This window comes from Lagenorhynchus albirostris, chromosome 2 (genome assembly GCF_949774975.1).
Source record: "Lagenorhynchus albirostris chromosome 2, mLagAlb1.1, whole genome shotgun sequence".
Classification (NCBI taxonomy): domain Eukaryota; kingdom Metazoa; phylum Chordata; class Mammalia; order Artiodactyla; family Delphinidae; genus Lagenorhynchus; species Lagenorhynchus albirostris.
Genome location: NC_083096.1, coordinates 108,139,865 through 108,159,030, shown reverse-complemented (window position 1 = coordinate 108,159,030; position 19,166 = coordinate 108,139,865). Strand labels below are relative to the sequence as shown.

The window sequence follows — 19,166 nt, the reverse complement described above, 5'->3', positions numbered from 1 at the left end:
GTCAGACAGAGAAAGACAAATACTATATGATCTCACTTATATGTGGACTCCAAAAAACAAAACAAACAGAAAAAACAAATGAAAACAGATTCACAGATACAGAGAACAAATGAGTGGTTGCCAGAAGGGAGGGGGCGTGAAATAGGTGAACGGGGATTAAGAGGAACAAACCTCCAGTTATGTAAAATATAAAACATAAGGATGTAATGTACAGCATAAGGAATATGGTCAATAATATTGTAATAACTTTGTATGGGGACAGATGGTTACTAGACTTATTGTTGTGATCATTTCATAATGTATACAAACGTCAAATCATTATGTAATACACTTGAAACTAACATAATATTGTATGTCAAATACATTTCGACTTAAAAAAAAATGTTTACTGCAATGGTACTGGAACAGGAACGTCTGGAAAGAAGAAAAAAATATTACCCATTATCCTAAGACTCAAACATACTCAAGTTTCAGTTGCATGTAATTTGAGGGCCCTACCTGTTTGACCTGATGCATTTAGATGGGATAGGACAAGTGTAGAAAAAACCCAAATGGTGAGCTGAAGCTGGGGAAATCAAGGCTGTCAATATCTGTGAATCACAGGGTATGAGTCAAGTATAAAAAAGATAAAGAATGCAAGAGGGCTTCCCTGGTGGCGCAGTGGTTGAGAGTCTGCTTGCCGATGCAGGGGACACGGGTTTGTGCCCCGGTCCGGGAAGATTCCACATGCCGCGGAGCGGCTGGGCCCGTGAGCCATGGCCGCTGAGCCTGCGCGTCCGGAGTCTGTGCTCCGCAACGGGAGAGGCCACAGCAGTGAGAGGCCCGCGTGCCGAAAAAGAATATTTAGAAAAAAAGAATGCAAGAAAAGGCCAGAAACAGAAATTACAAAGCTAATTTTTTGAGAGGTGAAGACAATAACCAGTCATGAGAAGCAGATGGACTGAAGTACTTCAAGACTAGGCTGGAGCAGAAAGGGAGCACCCGTATAATGGGCATGACTTTAATGTGGGGCCAGGCTGCTGGGGTAGCCTAAACATATATTATCTTTCAGAGCTATGAATTAGGCATTTATAGTTGTGATCACATGGGAGTTTTAAAATTTTTTTTGCCTTTTCTCTTGACGGAGTATCTTAAACATTTTATGAATTTTCTTAGTCATCATAAAATTTTCAATTTTAATTAGTAGATAATATTTCAGGTTATGAATCACACCTTACTCCTTCATTCCCCTAGTTTGTGCATTTATTATTCAAGTGTTTGGCAATTTTAGGTAGTATGTTTCTTCTGTATAGTATGTGGTCCCTGCTTTGTTTCCTTCAGTTTTAGTTTGATGTGGAAAGTGAATGTTTAAACAGATCTGTTTCAAAAAGAAACCTTGTGCCTCTTTCCCTTTGGAAAGATGATGTATTGACACATTACCAGTTTGAGAGTCTGCTAGAAATTTGATAGTTCCCCAAACTGACTAAAAAGAAACTTTGTTATACTCTTTCCTAGCTTGGAGAGTGAGAAACAGACCAGTGCATAGATGCCTTTGAAGCTCCAAAACTATATGAATCAGATCTCTTAGTTGCACAGGCAGAAACTCAATCTCAACAGCTTAGGGAAAAAAGGAATTTATTAGAAAGCTCATGTCACCATGAGAAGGTAAAGGGTGCAGCCAGCAACAAGGTAACACTGAAACCAGAAACGTAAACCTCATAAGGGCTCTGCTTCATCTACTTTTCTATGCAATCTCTGTCTGCTTTTCTCCACATGAGACAAAACACAGTTATACCTCCCGATTTCACCACCACAGAGGGCCTGAGAGCTGCCTTCTCTGGTGCCAATTTCAAAAATTCTAGGGAAGGGCTCTGAATGGCTCCTCCCCCCCTCCCCGATTTAAAAAGTACTATATTAATATGCCTGTTAAGACTATAATGAAAAGATATCAGAGCAGTGTGAAGCAAGATCATGAGAGATATAGAGATGTAGTCAACCAAGGATGCCATTTTTTTGGATGCTTTTTTTTTTTCAAATGTACTTACTACCCAATCAAAAAACGGTATAGACCTGACTCCCCATCTCCAGCCCCTCTGGATGTGCTCCCTAAGCTAGAACCTGTCACTGCCCCTGGTAGTATCTTTACAAATATACCAGCACCTAACAAAACATATGTTTGGAATGGGGAAAAGAGCATTTTCCAGAAAGATAGGAGGAACTGCTGTCCTTAGAGAATGGGAGGGGGTCCCAGGTCACAGCAGTCTATGAAAGTCCATCTAGAAGGGAAGGCTGATAGGGAGAGGGGTACAGACACCCTACTTCTATGGCAGAGCTGAAGGTATGCGGTGTAAATGTCTATGTCTGGAACAGAGAGCCAGGGAAGAGGTGAATGGAGAACCAAATTCTAAGGCAGGGGTGAAATTAAGTTTCCTCCTATATACCAATGCATTGATTGCAATCTCATATCTCCCTTATATTTGATACATTGGCTTTCATTCACTCATGGAACAAATATTTCTTGAATACTTATTTTATACAAGGCACTTTTCTTCTTGGGATATATCAGTGAGCAAAACAGACTAAAATTCTCTATTCTCATTGAGCCTTTCTTCTTTCTATGCCTTAAACACTCCAGGTTTGTTCCCATCTGTCACGGATTACATTACTCTGTATAATTATTCACCCCTCCTTTTCGGAAGGAGTGACTTTGAGATTGGACATGTGATTTGCTCTGGTCAATGGAATGTGAGTGAATGTGACATATACTAGGACCAGGAGAAACTTTAAAAGCTGTTGCATGGTTTGGCTCAGCCTCTGGTTCTTCTCTCCTCTACTGTGCGAAGACCATGACTCAGGTAGGGGTTACATTTTTACCTTAGATCCTGAAATTTAAAAAAACATATAGAGTGCAGCTGCAACCTGCAGCAAAGCTACAGCTGACTTATAGCCTACATAAAACCTGAGTGAGAATGGGACGGCTACTGTTATAAGAAGGTAAGATTTGGTGGCTTTTGTTACAGCAGCAGAGCTGACTGATATAAAAGCTTTTGCAATTGCTGCGTCCTCTGCCTAGAATGCCCTCTCTTAGGTCTTCATGTGGCTGGTTCCTTATGTCCTTCTATTCGATATGCTCTCTATTCAGATAGAACCTCCTCAGAGAGGGCTGCCGAAACTATATGCCCTAACGTTACTCACCCCCTCTCTCCCACTAGTACCACCAATGGTTCTAGCAGTTTTCTCTATTTCATTTTCTTATGACATTCACAACTACCTAAAATTATTTTAACTTGTAAATGATCTGTCTCTCACTAAAATGAAAAATTCAGAAAACAAGACTTGTGTTGCTCATTGCTGTATCTCCAGTATCTAAAATCGTGTATGAAAGGTAATGTGTTCAAAAGTATTTTTTGAACATATGAATGAAATCCTACCTCTTTAATTATCCTCACGTTGAATTATTTAAATGGCATTCTGCCTCTAATCCATCATTTGCAGTGCTCCAGAGCTAAACACTTAAAACACAGACTGGGTGATGCTACTAGCTTGCTCTAAACTCTCCAAAGGCTCTCCTCAGTCCATGAAACGTAACTCAAATTCGAACCTGGCACTCAAGGCTCTTAATCTCCTTTCAGCCTTCTCTCACTCTGTGCTGCTGCCTCATATACAGTGACTCAACAGCATAGGACCACTTGCCACTCTCTAATTACCTTCAGTGCGTTTCTGTTTCCGATGCTTCTATTCAAGTTCTTCCCTCTGTTTGAGATCATCTTCTCCATAATCCCCACTGTGGTTGGCTCAGAAATGACCTCCCCAAAAACATCTGCATCTTATCCCTGAAACCTGTGAATGTTACCTTACAGGGCAATATATATCCTTATATCCTTGCAGATGTGATTAAATTAAGGATCTTGAGATGAGGAGATAATTTTGGATTATCCAGGTGGGCCCTAAATTTAATCACAGGTATCCATATAAGAGGGAGGCAGAGAGAGATTATACACACACAGAGAAGGCCATGTGAAGATGGAGCAGAGAGTGATTTGAAGATGCTGGCAATGAAGATTAGAGTGATGTGGCCGTAAGCCAAAGAATACCAGCAGCCATCAGAAGCTGGAAGAGGCTGGACTGGATTCTCTCTAGAGCCTCTGGGGGGGACTCTGGGTGACAATGATGTATCGAGGTAGGTTCAATGTTTGTAATAGTTACACCACTCAGGTGAGGAATGTTGATAATGAGAGAGGCTATGCATGTGAGGGCCAGGGGATACATGGGAACTCTGTAGGTTCTGCTCAATTTTGCTCTGAAGCTATAACGCTCTTTTAAAAAGAAGTTTATTAAAATTTTAAAAACTTAAAAAAAAAAAGAGCTGCCGGGGTATTGTGAAATCATGTTCTCTTTCTCCCTTTGGACAAAATGCTGTTCAAGCAAGCAGACACTAACAGAATTATCTCACAGGTAATAGATGTTAGTTCTAAGGTATGGCTCTCCATTCAAAAAAGCAGACAAATTACATTCTTTTGCCACTAGATGGCACGGGAAAATAACAGAATGTTCCTGTAATGAAAAAACTGAAAGTGGAAATGCAAAGTAGGGATGTAGACTTAAAAGACTCAACAAAATGTAAAACACTCACATACATGTTACCCAGATTCAGTAATGATATCAAGATTTTGCCTCATTTGCTTCATCTCTTCTGCTTTTCCTTTTCTTTCTTTTTTTTTAATTGCTGAGTAATTTTAAAGCATATCCTAGACCTTAAGTCATTTGCCACTATATACTTGGTATATATCTCTAAAAAACATTGATATTCTCTTATATAACTTCAATGTCATCATCACAGCTCACTAACAATGATTCCTTGATATCATCTAATACCCAATCTACAGTCATATTTCTCTAAGTGTCTTTAAAAATATCTCTTTACATTTCTGTTGATTGGGTCAAGTTCCTAAACAAGGTCCATATATCATACTGGTGGTTAAGCCTCTTTCCACCCCAGAGCAGTCCCTCTGAAACACTACCCACCACCACTTTTCCCCTGTGCTGACTTGTTGAAGAAACCAAGTCAGGAATCTATCCTGTGGTTATGACCCACATTCTGGATTTGTTTGCTTTTCTAATTCGTTACATAACTTAGTCCTCAATCTGCCATATCTCCTATAACTGGTCTGCACTTAGAGTCACTATATAATATCCTTTCTTGAGTAGACAGAGCCAGACTTAGAATACCAGAGCTAGATACAGGTGAGAATGGTATTTTAGTTATGCCACTTATAAGCTGTGTGACCTTGGGCAAGTTACTAAACCTATTTAAGCCTCCACTGTTTCATTTGTAAAACAGGATTATAACAAATCATAACTTGAAGAATTTTGTAAATATAAAGTGACATAATAAGGGGATTAGATCAATATGGCAGAGTAGGAGGACATGGTGATCACCTCCCCTAACAAACACATCCAAAATACATCTACAGGGGGCTTCCCTGGTGGCGCGGTGGTTAAGAATCCACCTGCCAATGCAGGGACACGGGTTCGAGCCTTGGTCCGGGAAGATCCCACATCCCGCGGAGCAACTAAGCCTGCATGCCATGACTACTGAGCCTGAGCCCTAGAGCCCGTGAGCCACAACTACTGAGCCCACGTGCCGCAACTACTGAATCCCGTGCGCCTAGAGCCCGTGCTCCACAACAAGAGAAGCCACCGCAATGAGAAGCCTGTGCACCACAACAAAGAGTAGCCCCCACTCACCGCAGCTAGAGAAAGCCCATGCGCAACAACAAAGACCCAACACAGCCGAAAAAACAGATAAATAAAAATAAATAAATTTGCAAAAAAAAAAAAAAAAGAATGCACAGACTGAATACAGCATAGTAAGATGTTTAAAAAAAAAATACATCTACATGTGGAACAATTCGCATGGAAGACTAACTGGAAACTGACAGAACGCCTCTACAACCAAAGCTGCAAGAAAGATTTCCACTAACTGGGCAGAATGGAAAAAAGGCTTAGGGTAGGGAGCTCTGCCACAGTGAGGGAGCTGAAAGGTCTGAGAGAACCCTCCCCCTGGGGAGCAAGCGAGTTGAGCCACAGACAGGGTGTCCTAGTCCCAGGGTCCTACATGGAGGAGACAAGCCCTCTGGCTGCTGGGAGAATTGCTGGAACAGAGAGAACTGGAGAAGCCTAGACTTTACCTGTGAAGAGTACATGGGGTCTGGCCTGCCAATAAACAGGGCAGAGAGAGCTCTGCACTGGTGGCTGCTGGCTCGCTACATTTCCCAATCCAAGCAGAAAGAATACCCCAGCCTCACCCACTCCACATCACAGCTTGGCACTAGATCTGGGGCAGACACGTCCTGGGAGAAGACTCGATCTAGGGACACAGAGATGGCCTAGTGGCCTGGGTTGTGGTCCAGCTGGAGTGGTGGCCATTGTTAGCGCTTACTCCTGCAATGCCTGGGAACCACCGCGACCAACATGATGAGGTCCCTTTCACAGACACATGAGTGTACCAGCTCCACCCACTTCACGCCAGAACTTGGCACTGGATCTTGGGCAGACAGGTCCTAGGAGAAGACTGCCACAGAGGCAGCCCAGATCTCTGGCGGCAGCATAGTCGCCTCATTTCCTACAGCCACTATGTCCCGGCCCCAGCCCCAGCCTAGTGAGTGCTTGGCCTGCCTACTCCACACCACAGCCTTGCACTAGATCAGGGATAACCACAACAGGGTTAGGGATGTGACTTTAGGTTGTGTCTGAGTGGAGCCACAGACACCTACTCAGGTGGTGCATCTGACTCTGTGAGTTCACAAGCCAAACACTCAAGGGGAATGAAGCCTGATCAATCCAGAGCCTCAGTGCTTCTGCTCCAAAAACTGGTGAGCTGACCCTACCACTGACAGGGTGGCGACAGCCACAGAGCAGACAGGAAGTCCTGCTTCATACCCTGCACAGGCTCTAGATCCTCCAACACGAACCACAACCCCTAACAAGGTGATAACAGTCAGCACACCCTAAGGGAAGAGCTGGCTGGCATCCATATCAAAACCAGCCTTCGCACCAAAGACACTGGTTTGTGTCTTTGAAGGATATGCACAGTCTGCAGAGGGATGCTCCAACATGAAAGCACCCCTACAAGACCACAATAGATAACCATTTCTCCCTAGTTCACAGAGAAAGAGAAAGTTAAGTCAAATGAAAAGGCAGAGGAAATTCTCCCAATTAAAAGAGCAAGAGAAAGCCCCTGAAAAAACTAAATAATGAAACATATAATCAGTCTACCAGACACTGAGTTCAAAGAGTTATTAATAAAAATGCTGACTGGATTAAGAAAGAGAAGTGATCTAAACACAGATTGTTTCAACAAGGAACTAGAAACTATAAAGACCCAGCTGAAAACAGATAATTGAATTTCTGAGACAAAAAGCACTCTAGGAATAATGAATAGCCATCTTAATGACACAAGAAATAATCTGGAAGATAAAATAAATCACCCAATCAGAACAACAGACAGAAAAACAAATTAAAAAAAAAAGAAAGCAACATATGAGATCAATGGGATAATATAAAGTGTGCCAATCTATGTATAATAGGGGTTCCAGAAGGTGAAGAGAGAGAGGGGATTGAAAATGTATTTAAAGAAATTATGGCTGAAAAATCCCCAAACCTAAAGAAGGAAACAGATATCTAGGTATAGGAATCACAGAGAGTCCCCAACAAGAGGAACTCAAACAGACCTACAGTAAGACATAATTAAAATAGCAAAAGTAAAAGAGAGAATTCAAAAGGCAGCAAGGGAAAATCAAAGAATCATTTACAAGGGAACACCCATGAAACTATCAACTGATAGAGGACCCAGAAAAACAAAACACAAAATGAAAGAGGGGAAATGGCACTACCACAGAGATTAAAAATAAAAAACAAAAACAAAAGAGAATACTGTGAACAATTATGTGCCAACAAACTGGACAACCTAGCAAAAATGGACAAATTTCTACACATACAGCTTGCCAAGAATAAGTCAAGAAGAAACAATTTAGGGGCTTCCCTGGTGGCACAGTGGTTGAGAGTCTGCCTGCCGATGCAGGGGACACGGGTTCGTGCCCCGGTCCGGGAAGATCCCACATGCCGCGGAGCGGCTGGGCCCGTGAGCCATGGACGCTGAGCCTGCGCGTCTGGAGCCTGCGCGTCGGGAGCCTGCGCGTCCGGAGCCTGTGCTCCACGATGGGAGAGGCCACAGCAGTGAGAGGCCCACGTACCACAAAGAAAAAAAAAAAAAAGAAGAAACAATTTAAACAGACCAATCACTAGAAGCAAAATAGAATCTGTAATTAAAAAAATTCCTCACAGGCTTCCCTGATGGCGCAGTGGTTGAGAGTCTGCCTGCCGATGCAGGGGACATGGGTTCGTGCCCTGGTCCGGGAAGATCCCGCATGCCGCAGAGTGGCTGGGCCCGTGAGCCATGGCTGCTAAGCCTGCGCGTCCAGAGCCTGTGCTCTGCAACGGGAGAGGCCACAACAGTGAGAGGCCCGCGTACCGCAAAAAAAAATAAAAAATAAAAATTCCTCGCAAACAAAAGATCAGGACTCAATGGCTTCAATGGGGAATTCTATCAAACAAACAAAAAAAGAGCTTATTCTTCTCAAAGTATTCCAAAAAACTGAAGAAGAGGGAAAACTCCCAAATTCACTCTACAAGGCCACCATTACCCTGATACAAAACCAGACAAAGACACTACAAAAAAAGAAAATTATTACAGGCCAATATCTTTGATGAATATAGAGGCAAAAATCCTCAACAAAAGATTAGCAAACTGAATCCAACAATACTTAAAGAGGATCATATACCATGATCAAGTTGGATTTATTCCAGTGTCACATGCATGGTTCAACATACACAAATCAATCAATGTGATACACCATATCAACAAAAGGAAACACAAAAACTACATGTATTCTCAATAGATGCAGAAAAAGCATTTGACAGAATTCAACAACCATTCATGGTAAAAACTCTTGTCAAAGTGGGTATACAGGGAACATATTTCAACATAATAAAGACCATTTATGACAAACCCACAGGTAACATAATATTCAATGGTTAAAAGCTGAAAGCCTTCCCACTAAATTCAGGAACAAGACAAGGATGCCTTGTCTTTCGCTGCTTTTATTTAACATAGTATTGGAAGTCCTAGACACAGAAATAGGACAAGAAGAAGAAATAAAAGGTATCCAAATTGAAAGGGAAGAGGTCAAACTGTCACTATTTGCAGATGACATGATACTCTACGTAGAGAACCAGAAAGTCTCACACAAAACCCATTAGAACCAATAAATGAATTCAGCAAAGTTGTAGAATACAAGATTAAGATACAGAAATCTATTGCTTTTCTATTCCCAAGTAATAAAATATCAGAAAGTGAATGTAAAAAAAAATCCTATTTAAAATCACATAAAAACAAAACAAAACAAAAAACTTAGGAAGAAACTTAACGAAGGAGGTGAAAGATTTATACACTGAAAACTATAAAACACTGATAAAGGAAATTGAAGATGATTCAATGAAATGAAAAGATAACCTGTGCTCTTGAGTTGGAAGAATTAATATTGTTAAAATGGCCATACTACCCAAAGCAACCTACAAATTTAATGTGATCCCTATCAAATTGCCCATGAAATTTTTCACAGAACTAGAATAAATAATCCTAAAATTTATAGGGATAGGGAGGGTGGGAGGGAGACACAAGAGGGAGGGCATATGGGGATATATGTATACATATAGCTGATTCACTTTGTTATACAGCAGAAACTAACACACCATTGTAAAGCAATTATACTCCAATAAAGATGTTAAAAAAAAAATTTATAGGAACCATAAGAGATCCAGAATTGCCAAAGCAATCCTGACGAAAAAGAACAAAGCAGTAGGCATAACACTCCCAGACTTCAGACAATACTACAAAGCTACAGTAATCAAAATAGCATGGTTTTGGCACAAAAACAGACACCCACATTAATGGAACAGACTAGAGAGACCAGGAATAAACCCACCCAGCTGTGGTCAACTAATCTATGACAAAGTAAGCAAGAATATACATGGAGAAAAGATAATCTCCTCAATAAGTGGTGCTGGGAGAACTGGACAGACACATGTAAAACAATAAGGTTAGAACATTCCCTCACACCATATACAAAAATAAACTCAAAATAGCTTGAAGACCTAAATGTAAGATATAACATCATAAAACACCTAGAAGAGAACATATGTGAAACAGTCTTTGACATAAATGGTAGCAATATTTTCTTAATTAGCCTCCCAAGGCAAAAGAAATAAAGGAAAAAATAAACAAATGGGACCTAATTAAACTTAAGTTTTTGCACAGCAAAGGAAACCATCAATGAAACAAAAAGACAACCTACAGAATGGGAGAAAATTCCATTTACAATGGAAGGAACCCAAGCATCAACAGATGACTGGCATAAGAAGATGCGGTATATATACAATGGAATATTACTCAGCCATAAAAAAGAATGAAATATTGCCATTTGCAGCAATGTGGATGGACCTAGAGAATATTATGCTTAATAAAGTAAGTCATACAAAGAAAAACAAATACTATATAACAGCACTTATATGTGGAATCTAAAAATACAAATGAATGTATATACAAAACAGAAACAGGCTTACAGACATAGAAAACAAACTTACGATTATCAAAGAGTGTGCAGGGGGAGGGAATTAGAGTATGTGATTAACAGATACAAACTACTATACATAAAATAGATAAGCAACAAAGATTTACTGTGTAACACAAGGAATTATACCCAATATCTTATAATAACCTATGATGAAATATAATCTGCAAAAAAATGGATTCACTAAGCTGTACACCTGAAACTAACATAATATTATAAATTAACTATACTTCAATTAAAAAAATAAAATAAAGTGAGATATTGAATAAAATGCCCAGCAATATGCCTGATACATAGACAGGCAAGCAGCTGCCCAGTGAAGGTCAGGTCTAGCTGATGACAAGAGATAATTTCAGTTTATATAACAGAAATACCCATTCTAATAAAATAATTATAAAGTATCTAAAAAATTATGTTTTTTGGACATTGCAGAATATGTGCACTATTATTTCTGTAAGTGATTAAGCAATACTTACAGCAGAAGTAGAGAGTCCAAGGATTTTTGAAGCACAAATTGTCTTCAGGAATTGAGGTCTACTGCCAAGGGTGCACAGTCTCCCCCGGGCCAAAAACATGCTACAGGACAAAAGAAAAAATTTTAAAGGGAGTAAATATATACTTATATCACTATTAACCATTTATAGCTAGGTGATAGACCATAAACTTGTATAAAATAAAAATAAAATTTATTGATAGCTGAGTTTTCTTTCTATGATATAATTTCTCATCACTAGAATCATTCTAATAGAATCCTCCTTATACAAATTTATGCATGTGTCATTTTAAAGTAGAGATCTGTAAGGATATGGTGAATTTAAAAAACAAAGTTGTAATTTAGTCAAGAGCATTAAACTACAGGAAGTAAAAGTTCCATTCCTAGTAGGCATAAAATCCAGAATATTTCAGTCTAAGAACTACTTAAATTTCAGAATCGTCTGGAGAAGTCACTAGTAAAAATGCAATTTGTAACAGTAAATTAAAGTTGTTAGAAACAGGTTATTTAGAAAGTTGTTTGAAAAGGATTATAGTAGGTCCTTGATAAATATGAAGAATATACGAATGAATCTTCCCTTATTTTCTCAGGTGGTACTACCTTCAACAATTCCAGTAGGTAGCTGGAAATCTATTGAAATGGCTTGCTAAGAGGCATGAATCTAGATTACTTCTCTACTTGTAAGGAAATCATTATCAATCATGGGTCAAAGTAGGGAGATCAAAGCAAAATGGAATTCTTATTATACTGCCATTTAGAAGTGAAAGCATTCAGGAAAGCAGAAACTTCCCATAAGGTTTTACTCTGACAATGTTCTATCAGTGGATGGCATTTCCTTCATCTCTAATAATCAAACTTTTAGAAAAAAAGACACACTTTATTGATTCAAAGGGACCACTGAAACTATCAATAGCTATGAATCTCTTTAAGTTACCAAAATGTGAAGGCTACAGATGTGAAAAATAATATATTGGATGTTTCTTAAAAAGTGAAATAGAAATTCCTTACCTTGTCAATAAAATTCAGCTTAAATGACAGCCTCTTAGCCATTCTACATCACATCAGCTTAGGTTAATTCTCTGCAAAGCACTTTCTGTTTGTTTGGCTGACCACTCACTCATTCATTTGATAATTTAATGTAAGCGCCATGAACAGGGGGACCTGGTGCGTTTAGTTCACCACTGTCTTCTCTGGCACATAGGAGGCACGTGATAAATAAATGTGTCAAATGACTGAATGAATACATAAAATCGCATTATAAATTAATGATTTAAGTGAACTATTTATGATGAGTCCTTTTATGAAATATTGATTCCTTTGTAAAGTAAATAATTACCTCTTACGTTTTACATCTTTCAAGTCAAAGACCAGGTTTTCTTAAATCAAGAAATGCCTATTCTTTGGTCATTAATAGTTCTGTTCAGGAATAAAATATTAATTGGATTAGGCAGTAGGGCTAGTTCTGAGGAAAGGTATTACCAAACAACAGTGACTATGTTGAACAATCTTCATTCAGTATCATAGAGTTATTTGATTTAGGACAATATATTTTTCAGAAAAAAAATGCCCATTTATTTAAATTCAACCTAATTTATTTGTTATTAACGAAAGTATAAGTAAAATTCTTCCTTGCAAGTAGAAAAGTGAGAGAAACCTCTTCTACCTTCTTCAGATAAATGGGGTTGGGGAGCTGGGAGGGGAGCAAACAGGACTAGGAGTCAGGATACCTGGATTCTAACCCTTATTTTTGATATTAAAAAAAGGTTTCTATCCTGGGACAATTCCCTGACCTTTGGTGGGCCTTAGTTTCCCCATACTTCAAAACAGATGAATAAATGAATCCTTGGTTTCCAGGTAATCTCAGAAAGTACTGTACATCAGTGGCTGGTTGTGTGTGACCTCAGGCTGCAGGTCTTGGGAGATTCCCCCCAGGTTGGGTGAGCCACACCCTCTGGCCACCACACCTCAATACCCATTCCCCTTTGGAAGTTGACACTAAATCTACCTGTTTTCATCTGGAAATCCCAAAGCCTAATTCCCACCTCTTCTTCCCTGTTTTCTGCAGCACATTACCACCATAATGCAAAGTATTGCCTGGAAACTGACCCAGCCCTTCATTTCTCTTCCACTTTCCAAACTTTCTACTGTGTCTTTCGGAACGGCTGCACCATTCTCAGCGAATCCCATTACATCTTTATGCTTTCAAAGTGTTCCTTGTACCTCCTAGCTTGAACTGAAACCTTACTGCTCCTTGAAGATACCACTCCTATATGCCTCAGTGTCAGCTTTTGCTTGTATATGCCTCACTTATCTCTTTCTTACCGTCTATTTTACCATTACCAGACTACTACTTCCGTCATCTGCTTCAATGATATTATCTTCTGGCCTGCTGATAACTCCTTGTCATTCATTAGAGATTTTGTCATTAGGCACACAGTTTTCTTCTCAACTCTAAGTACTGTGATCATCCCAGGTAATTCCCATGTCTTCAGAGATGGTCCATCCAACAACTGACATCCCTGTGCCCATCACTATTCTCTTCCATCCCACCCTAGGCACTCTCTCCTATAGTCACATCCTGCACCTTGCCATTACCTCAATCTGGTCTAATTCCAAAACAATTAATTGAAGTATTCTGATCTTTGACCATAAACTACCTATCCTTCCAATTTGCTTACTTATTCCAATGATTACTATTCTTAAATATCATCAAGATCTCTAGGAGGCTGCCTCTCCTTTTCTCAATCAGACCTCACCTTCCTTTATTTTCCAACTTAGACGCCAGTTCCACTGCTTCAATAATGTTCTTTACAATGCCCTAGCTCCCCGTCTGTCTTTTATAGATAGGTATCTATAAAACCCTGGCCCCGGATGAACTCAATTACAGTGTCTGTTTTTCCTATGGCCCATGAAGCTGTGGACTGCTGGAGAAAATCACAAAGGATAGGATCGGTTTCACCACAAATTATGGTCATTAATCTCAAATTGACCCCCAACACTCTCCAGCATTTCTACTATATTTTATAGGTACAGGATGGCAGAATATACTCCCCCCAAAATTGCCACTTTGGCCTAAGGATTATTGTGAGCTAAAGGCACTGGAAAAACAGCCGAGGCAAGAAGAGTGATCTGATCTCCCCCTTTCTTCCTGAAAACAGGAGATAAAATTCCCATGTGAAAGATACCTGCCCTATACTGGGAAAAAAGAAACACTCTTAGACAGGGAGTTAAAGCTGAGAGAATTCTGTACAAACAGACCTTGTTAAAATAATTCTTATCTTCCTTTAGGCTCCCTATATTTTTTGGTTACTTTTCCACAATGGCCTCTCTTTGTTCAATCTAGCAAAAAAGCACTTGGTTTTGCTACTTCTTTGGGTCTTCATTTCCTTGTGAAAGTTCCTGTGTCACACAGAACTTTTATTAAATGTGTGCTTTTCTCCTGTTAATCTGTATTATGTCAGTTTAATTCTTGGGCCCACCCAAAAGCCATAAGAGAATAGGCAATATTTCTCTCCCATAGTACAAAATGATTAAATTTTTCCCACACTCCTCTAACATAAAACCCTCCTTAGTCTAAGCAGATGACCTTGCTCTCTATCACAGAGAAAACAGAAGCCATCAGACGCGAATTCTTTCAACCTACCCACATGTAAAAAAACAAACCTAAAAATATTCCTTTTTTCTTCCTACTATAATAAAGGAAGTGACCCTGCTACAAAAGGACAGTCCCTCCTCCCATGACTTAGATGTCATTCCTCTCCCCTCCACAGAGACTTTGCTCCATTGATTATTACCCCTCTCCTCAGCATATTCAGCTTTCCTTGCTCAAGTCTCCTCTAGTTACTGGGTTGGCCAAAAAGTTTAAGGTAAAAATAAAAGACACATTATTCATTTTCACCAAGAACTTCATTGAACAACGAATTCACTGTTTTGTTCCACGACCTTCTGCCATTTTTCAGGCAACTTCATAATTCCATCTTCCCAAAACTTTTTATCTTTTTGAGCAAAGAATTGTTCCAGGTGCCTTTTACAGTCTTCGAGGGAATTAAAATTTTTTCCATTAAGAGAATTTTATAAAGACCGAAATAAATGGAAATCCAAAGGTACAATGTCTGGTAAATATGGCAGATGAATCAGAACTTCCCAGCCAAGCTGTTTTTGTCTGGTCATCAAAGAAACATGTGGTCTTGCATTATCCTGATGGAAGATCATGCGTTTTCTGTTGACTAATTCCAGACGCTTTTGTCAACTGTTGCTTTCAGTTGGTCTAATTGGGAGCAGTACTTGTTGGAATTAATCGTTTGGTTTTCTGGAAGGACCTCATAATAGAGGACTCCCTTCCAATCCCACCATATACACAAGATCACCTTCTTTAGGCGAAGACCGGCCTTTGATGTGGTTGCTGGTGGTTCATTTCCCTTGTCCCATGATCTCCTCCATCCCACATTATTGTACAGTATCCACTTTTCATCGCCTGTCCCAATTTGTTTTAAAAACGTAACGTTTTCATTACGTTTAAGTAGAGAATTGCATGCGGAAGTACGGTCAAGAAGGTTTTCTTCGCTTAACTTATGTGGAACCCAAATATCAAAGTGATTCACATAACCAAGCTGATGCAAATGATTTTCAATGCTTGATTTGGATATTTTGAGTATGTCAGCTATCTCCCAAGTGGTATAACGTTGATTGTTGTCAATCAATATCTCGATTTGATCACTATCAACGTCAACTGGTCTACCCAACCATGGAGTGTCACCCAGCGAGAAATCTCCAGCACAAAATTTCACAGAACACTTTTGACACGTTCAGTCACTCACAGCACCTTCTCCATACACTGCAGAAATCTTTTTTTGCGCTTAGGTTGCGTTTTTACCTTTCTTGAAATAATAAAGCATAATATGCTGAAAATATTGCTTTTTTCTTCCATCGTCAATATTAAAATGGCTATATAAAAATTCACCAATTTTGATAAGTTTTTTAAAAATGCACGCTGATTTGAAAGCTGTCACAATACCATCTAATAAAATTGTTTCGAATGAAGTTAAAGACAACCAAGTGCTACTAGAGCCATCTTATTGAAAAAAACCGAACTTTTTGGCCAACCCAATGAAAACATATCATTTTATTAACTGTCCCCTTTCCTCAATCTATACTCCCTAACCCAGTGCAATCTGATTTTTGTACCCATCATTCCATAGAGGCAGCTCTTGCGCAAGTCAATTTTGACATTCATATTGTTAAATTCACTGGACATTTTGCAATTCTCACTTTCCTTGAGCTCTCTGCAGCTTTAGATCAGCTGGTCAAGCCCTGTCTCCTCCCAGAAACACCATTTTCCCTTGGCTTTTGACCTATGACAATCTCTCATTTTCCCAAACTTAAATGACAGAATTCCTCAATGCCCAGATCTTTTTTCTTCTCACTCATTACTCTCTCACTAGGTAATTTCATTGTAAAAGGAACTGTGAGGGCACCAGTGAATTATCGGCTCCAAAGAAATCTAAGCAGGCTGATAGATACAAATTCAGAACCCCTGAAGCTTTTTTTCTTCTGTACTTTAAATAAACATTTTTTGAGCAGCACTTTTCTAAAGCAATTAACATTTCATATGCATATTCACCGAGAAGCTAAATGAATAGATTGGGATGTCATTGAAAAGTTGGACAAAATCAAAAGGTATATGGCTTTTCATTTTAAACAATATTTTCACTGTTTCATTTATACTTAAAAACAGAGTTCTGTGAAGAAAATCAGGAAATTGTGAATCAGGGTATCTAGTAAACCTGATTATGGCATATTATACATAAGATAAACTCCACAGTCATATACACATGATCAATAGAAAATTAAACTATTTATTATCATTGGTGTAGGCTGTTTAAAATGAAGATACAGAAGATATGTGTGGCACAGCTTGAGGGGACCTGAAGCTGAGAAGGCTGATGGATTGTTGGAGAATCCAGAGCTAAAAGATGAATAAAGCAGTCAAGATGAACTGTAAAAAGTTTGAAACTCTGGACTTAAACCCAGATAATCAATTCATAACCACTTTGCATATGTGGAGGAGAGGTAGGAAAAGATTTAGTGAATTTCACAAAGTACAGATGTTCAGGTTAACAGCAAGCTCAAGGAAGATTAATGTGAGGTGACTGCAAAAAGGCCTAGTGCTAATGAATGCACAACCCAGGTTAAGAGTCTGACCCAAGGAAAGTTTATTTCCACCTCACGCTGTACCTGTTGGTCCACTTCTAGAATGTTTATAAGGCTTACTGATACAACATAGGGCATATAGGAGGTGAACAAGGTACTGGCGCGGGAAGTACAGTGGGAATAAGCCTCAAAGCCACGTCACTGAAGCAAGAATGGGAAAAATCAGCCATACTGAGCCGGCACAAGACTTAAGTTAGGAGACATGATCCTGAAATTGCTTAAAAGCTGTTTTGTGAAAATGGGATTCGTGTAATTAATTACAAATTTCTGCAGAGGGAAGGAATCTGGCTGTCCGGTTTAAGTTGTCACGAGTTTGGTTTCAGCCCCACGTGAGTTAACTTTGTAATGGTGGGTGTGCAGCCCAGTGTGGAAGGAGCCAGCTGCCCGGCTGCGCCCTCAGGTAGCAGCGGAGGAGCCGCGCGCCAGCAAGACGGAAGAATGTCCGTACTGGCTGGGGGCTCCAAAAGCAACAGATTGGGCCTCTTTTCTCTTTTATCTTAAAAACTATGGGTTCCACTAAGAGTCACTTACGTGGCAAGTGAGCAGCCTTGTTCCTTTTTTTAAATTGATTATACCGATTACGGATGAACTGGAAGAATACTGATTACGGATGAACTGGAGTCGGTGTCAGCTTCCCACACCGTTTACAAAATGCCCAAATTGCAAAAATGAAGCGCAAAAGGAGGAGACAAGGACCGGGGTCCAAGGGACCCCACCCTATAAGATCAGTCACCTCAGGGCCATTCCCTTTCTAGAGCAAGCAAACTCTGAAATTCCAGCGCTGACCCTCTGCTACCAGCCCCGTGGGCCGCCAGGGCCGGGGGTCAGCGGCCCAGGCCCGCGCTCCCGCCTCCGCTCCGAACGGCGAGTCCGAATGCTGAAGGAAATCCAGCCCCGGCTCTTCCTCCCAGCCCGCCAGGCGCGCGGCCGGGCGAGCGCACCCTAGCTAGGCCTCCCTCCCTCCCAACCTCCCTCCGCGCGTCTCCGCACCCGAGACCACTGCCCTCAGCCCCACCAAGTGACCACCTTGCGCCCCACTCACAACCGTCACGCGAACACCTCGTCTCCCTGACTTCCAGTCCCGCGAGGCCTCAAGAGCCTGATGGGGCTGGACTCGGACGTGGGGGCGGAGCCTGGAAGGGATTGACTGTGGGGTCGGGATTCCAAACGCCGATTGGCTGAGGGACAGGCCGGGGTAGCGGACTGGACGCAACTGGGCGGGCGTGGAGAAGGGGGAGGTTAAAGGCGCCGGGCACAGGAGAGTAAGGGGGCGGGAGGGAGGTGCGCGGGGATGTGGCCGGGGATTGGCTGTGGTGTCTAGACTCGGGCGTGATGTGCTGTGAGGACAGCCGGGAACCGGGACTGGACTTGGCAGGTGGAGGTGCGGAGCCGGATCAGGGCCTTGCAATGGACGCGGGTCTAGGTGAGGGGTGGAATGGGGCGGAGGCTTGTATATAGCCGGGATTGGGTATGAAGTTGAGGTCTAATTGGATGTATGTGACCTATTGATTTGGGGCGGGTTATAGGACAAAGGATTGATTTGGAAGAAAAAGCAAGCTGTGGGGTCACAGGGCTTAGGTGAGCGGAAGCATGTAGTTTGAACGATGTTAGAAGGTGCCAGAGAGGGCAAGGCTAAAGAGAGCGTGCGAAAAGTTTTGTAGATGTATTTATCACCTATGATGGTGGTGAGGGGGGAAAAGAAGGAACTTTACTTTCCTGAACAGTAAAACGAATTCGATCAGAGAACCGGGAATGGAATAGGGTAGAAACTGAGAAGGAAAATAAGTGACACT

The 19,166-nt window shown here is 40.7% G+C and overlaps 1 protein-coding gene across 9 annotated transcripts in view; it reads right to left on the bottom strand.

Annotated features, from left to right (window-relative positions):
• Positions 1-18,551, bottom strand: part of KYAT3 (kynurenine aminotransferase 3) — a 53,951-nt gene extending 35,400 nt beyond the window's left edge. Inside the window, exons 1-3 of one of the 9 annotated variants that reach the window (XM_060142491.1) lie at positions 18,433-18,551; positions 12,172-12,353; positions 11,147-11,246 (exon numbers count right to left, since the gene is read on the bottom strand). In XM_060142491.1, the coding sequence (XP_059998474.1) occupies positions 11,147-11,245 (99 nt within the window). In that variant the 5' untranslated portion in view covers position 11,246; positions 12,172-12,353; positions 18,433-18,551. Of the gene's footprint in view, positions 1-11,146; positions 11,261-12,171; positions 12,354-17,904; positions 18,038-18,399 lie in introns of those variants that run through there. The other 8 variants (XM_060142488.1, XM_060142492.1, XM_060142493.1 and 5 more) reach the window with 8 other exon arrangements.
• Between the last annotated feature and the right edge of the window lie 615 nt (positions 18,552-19,166).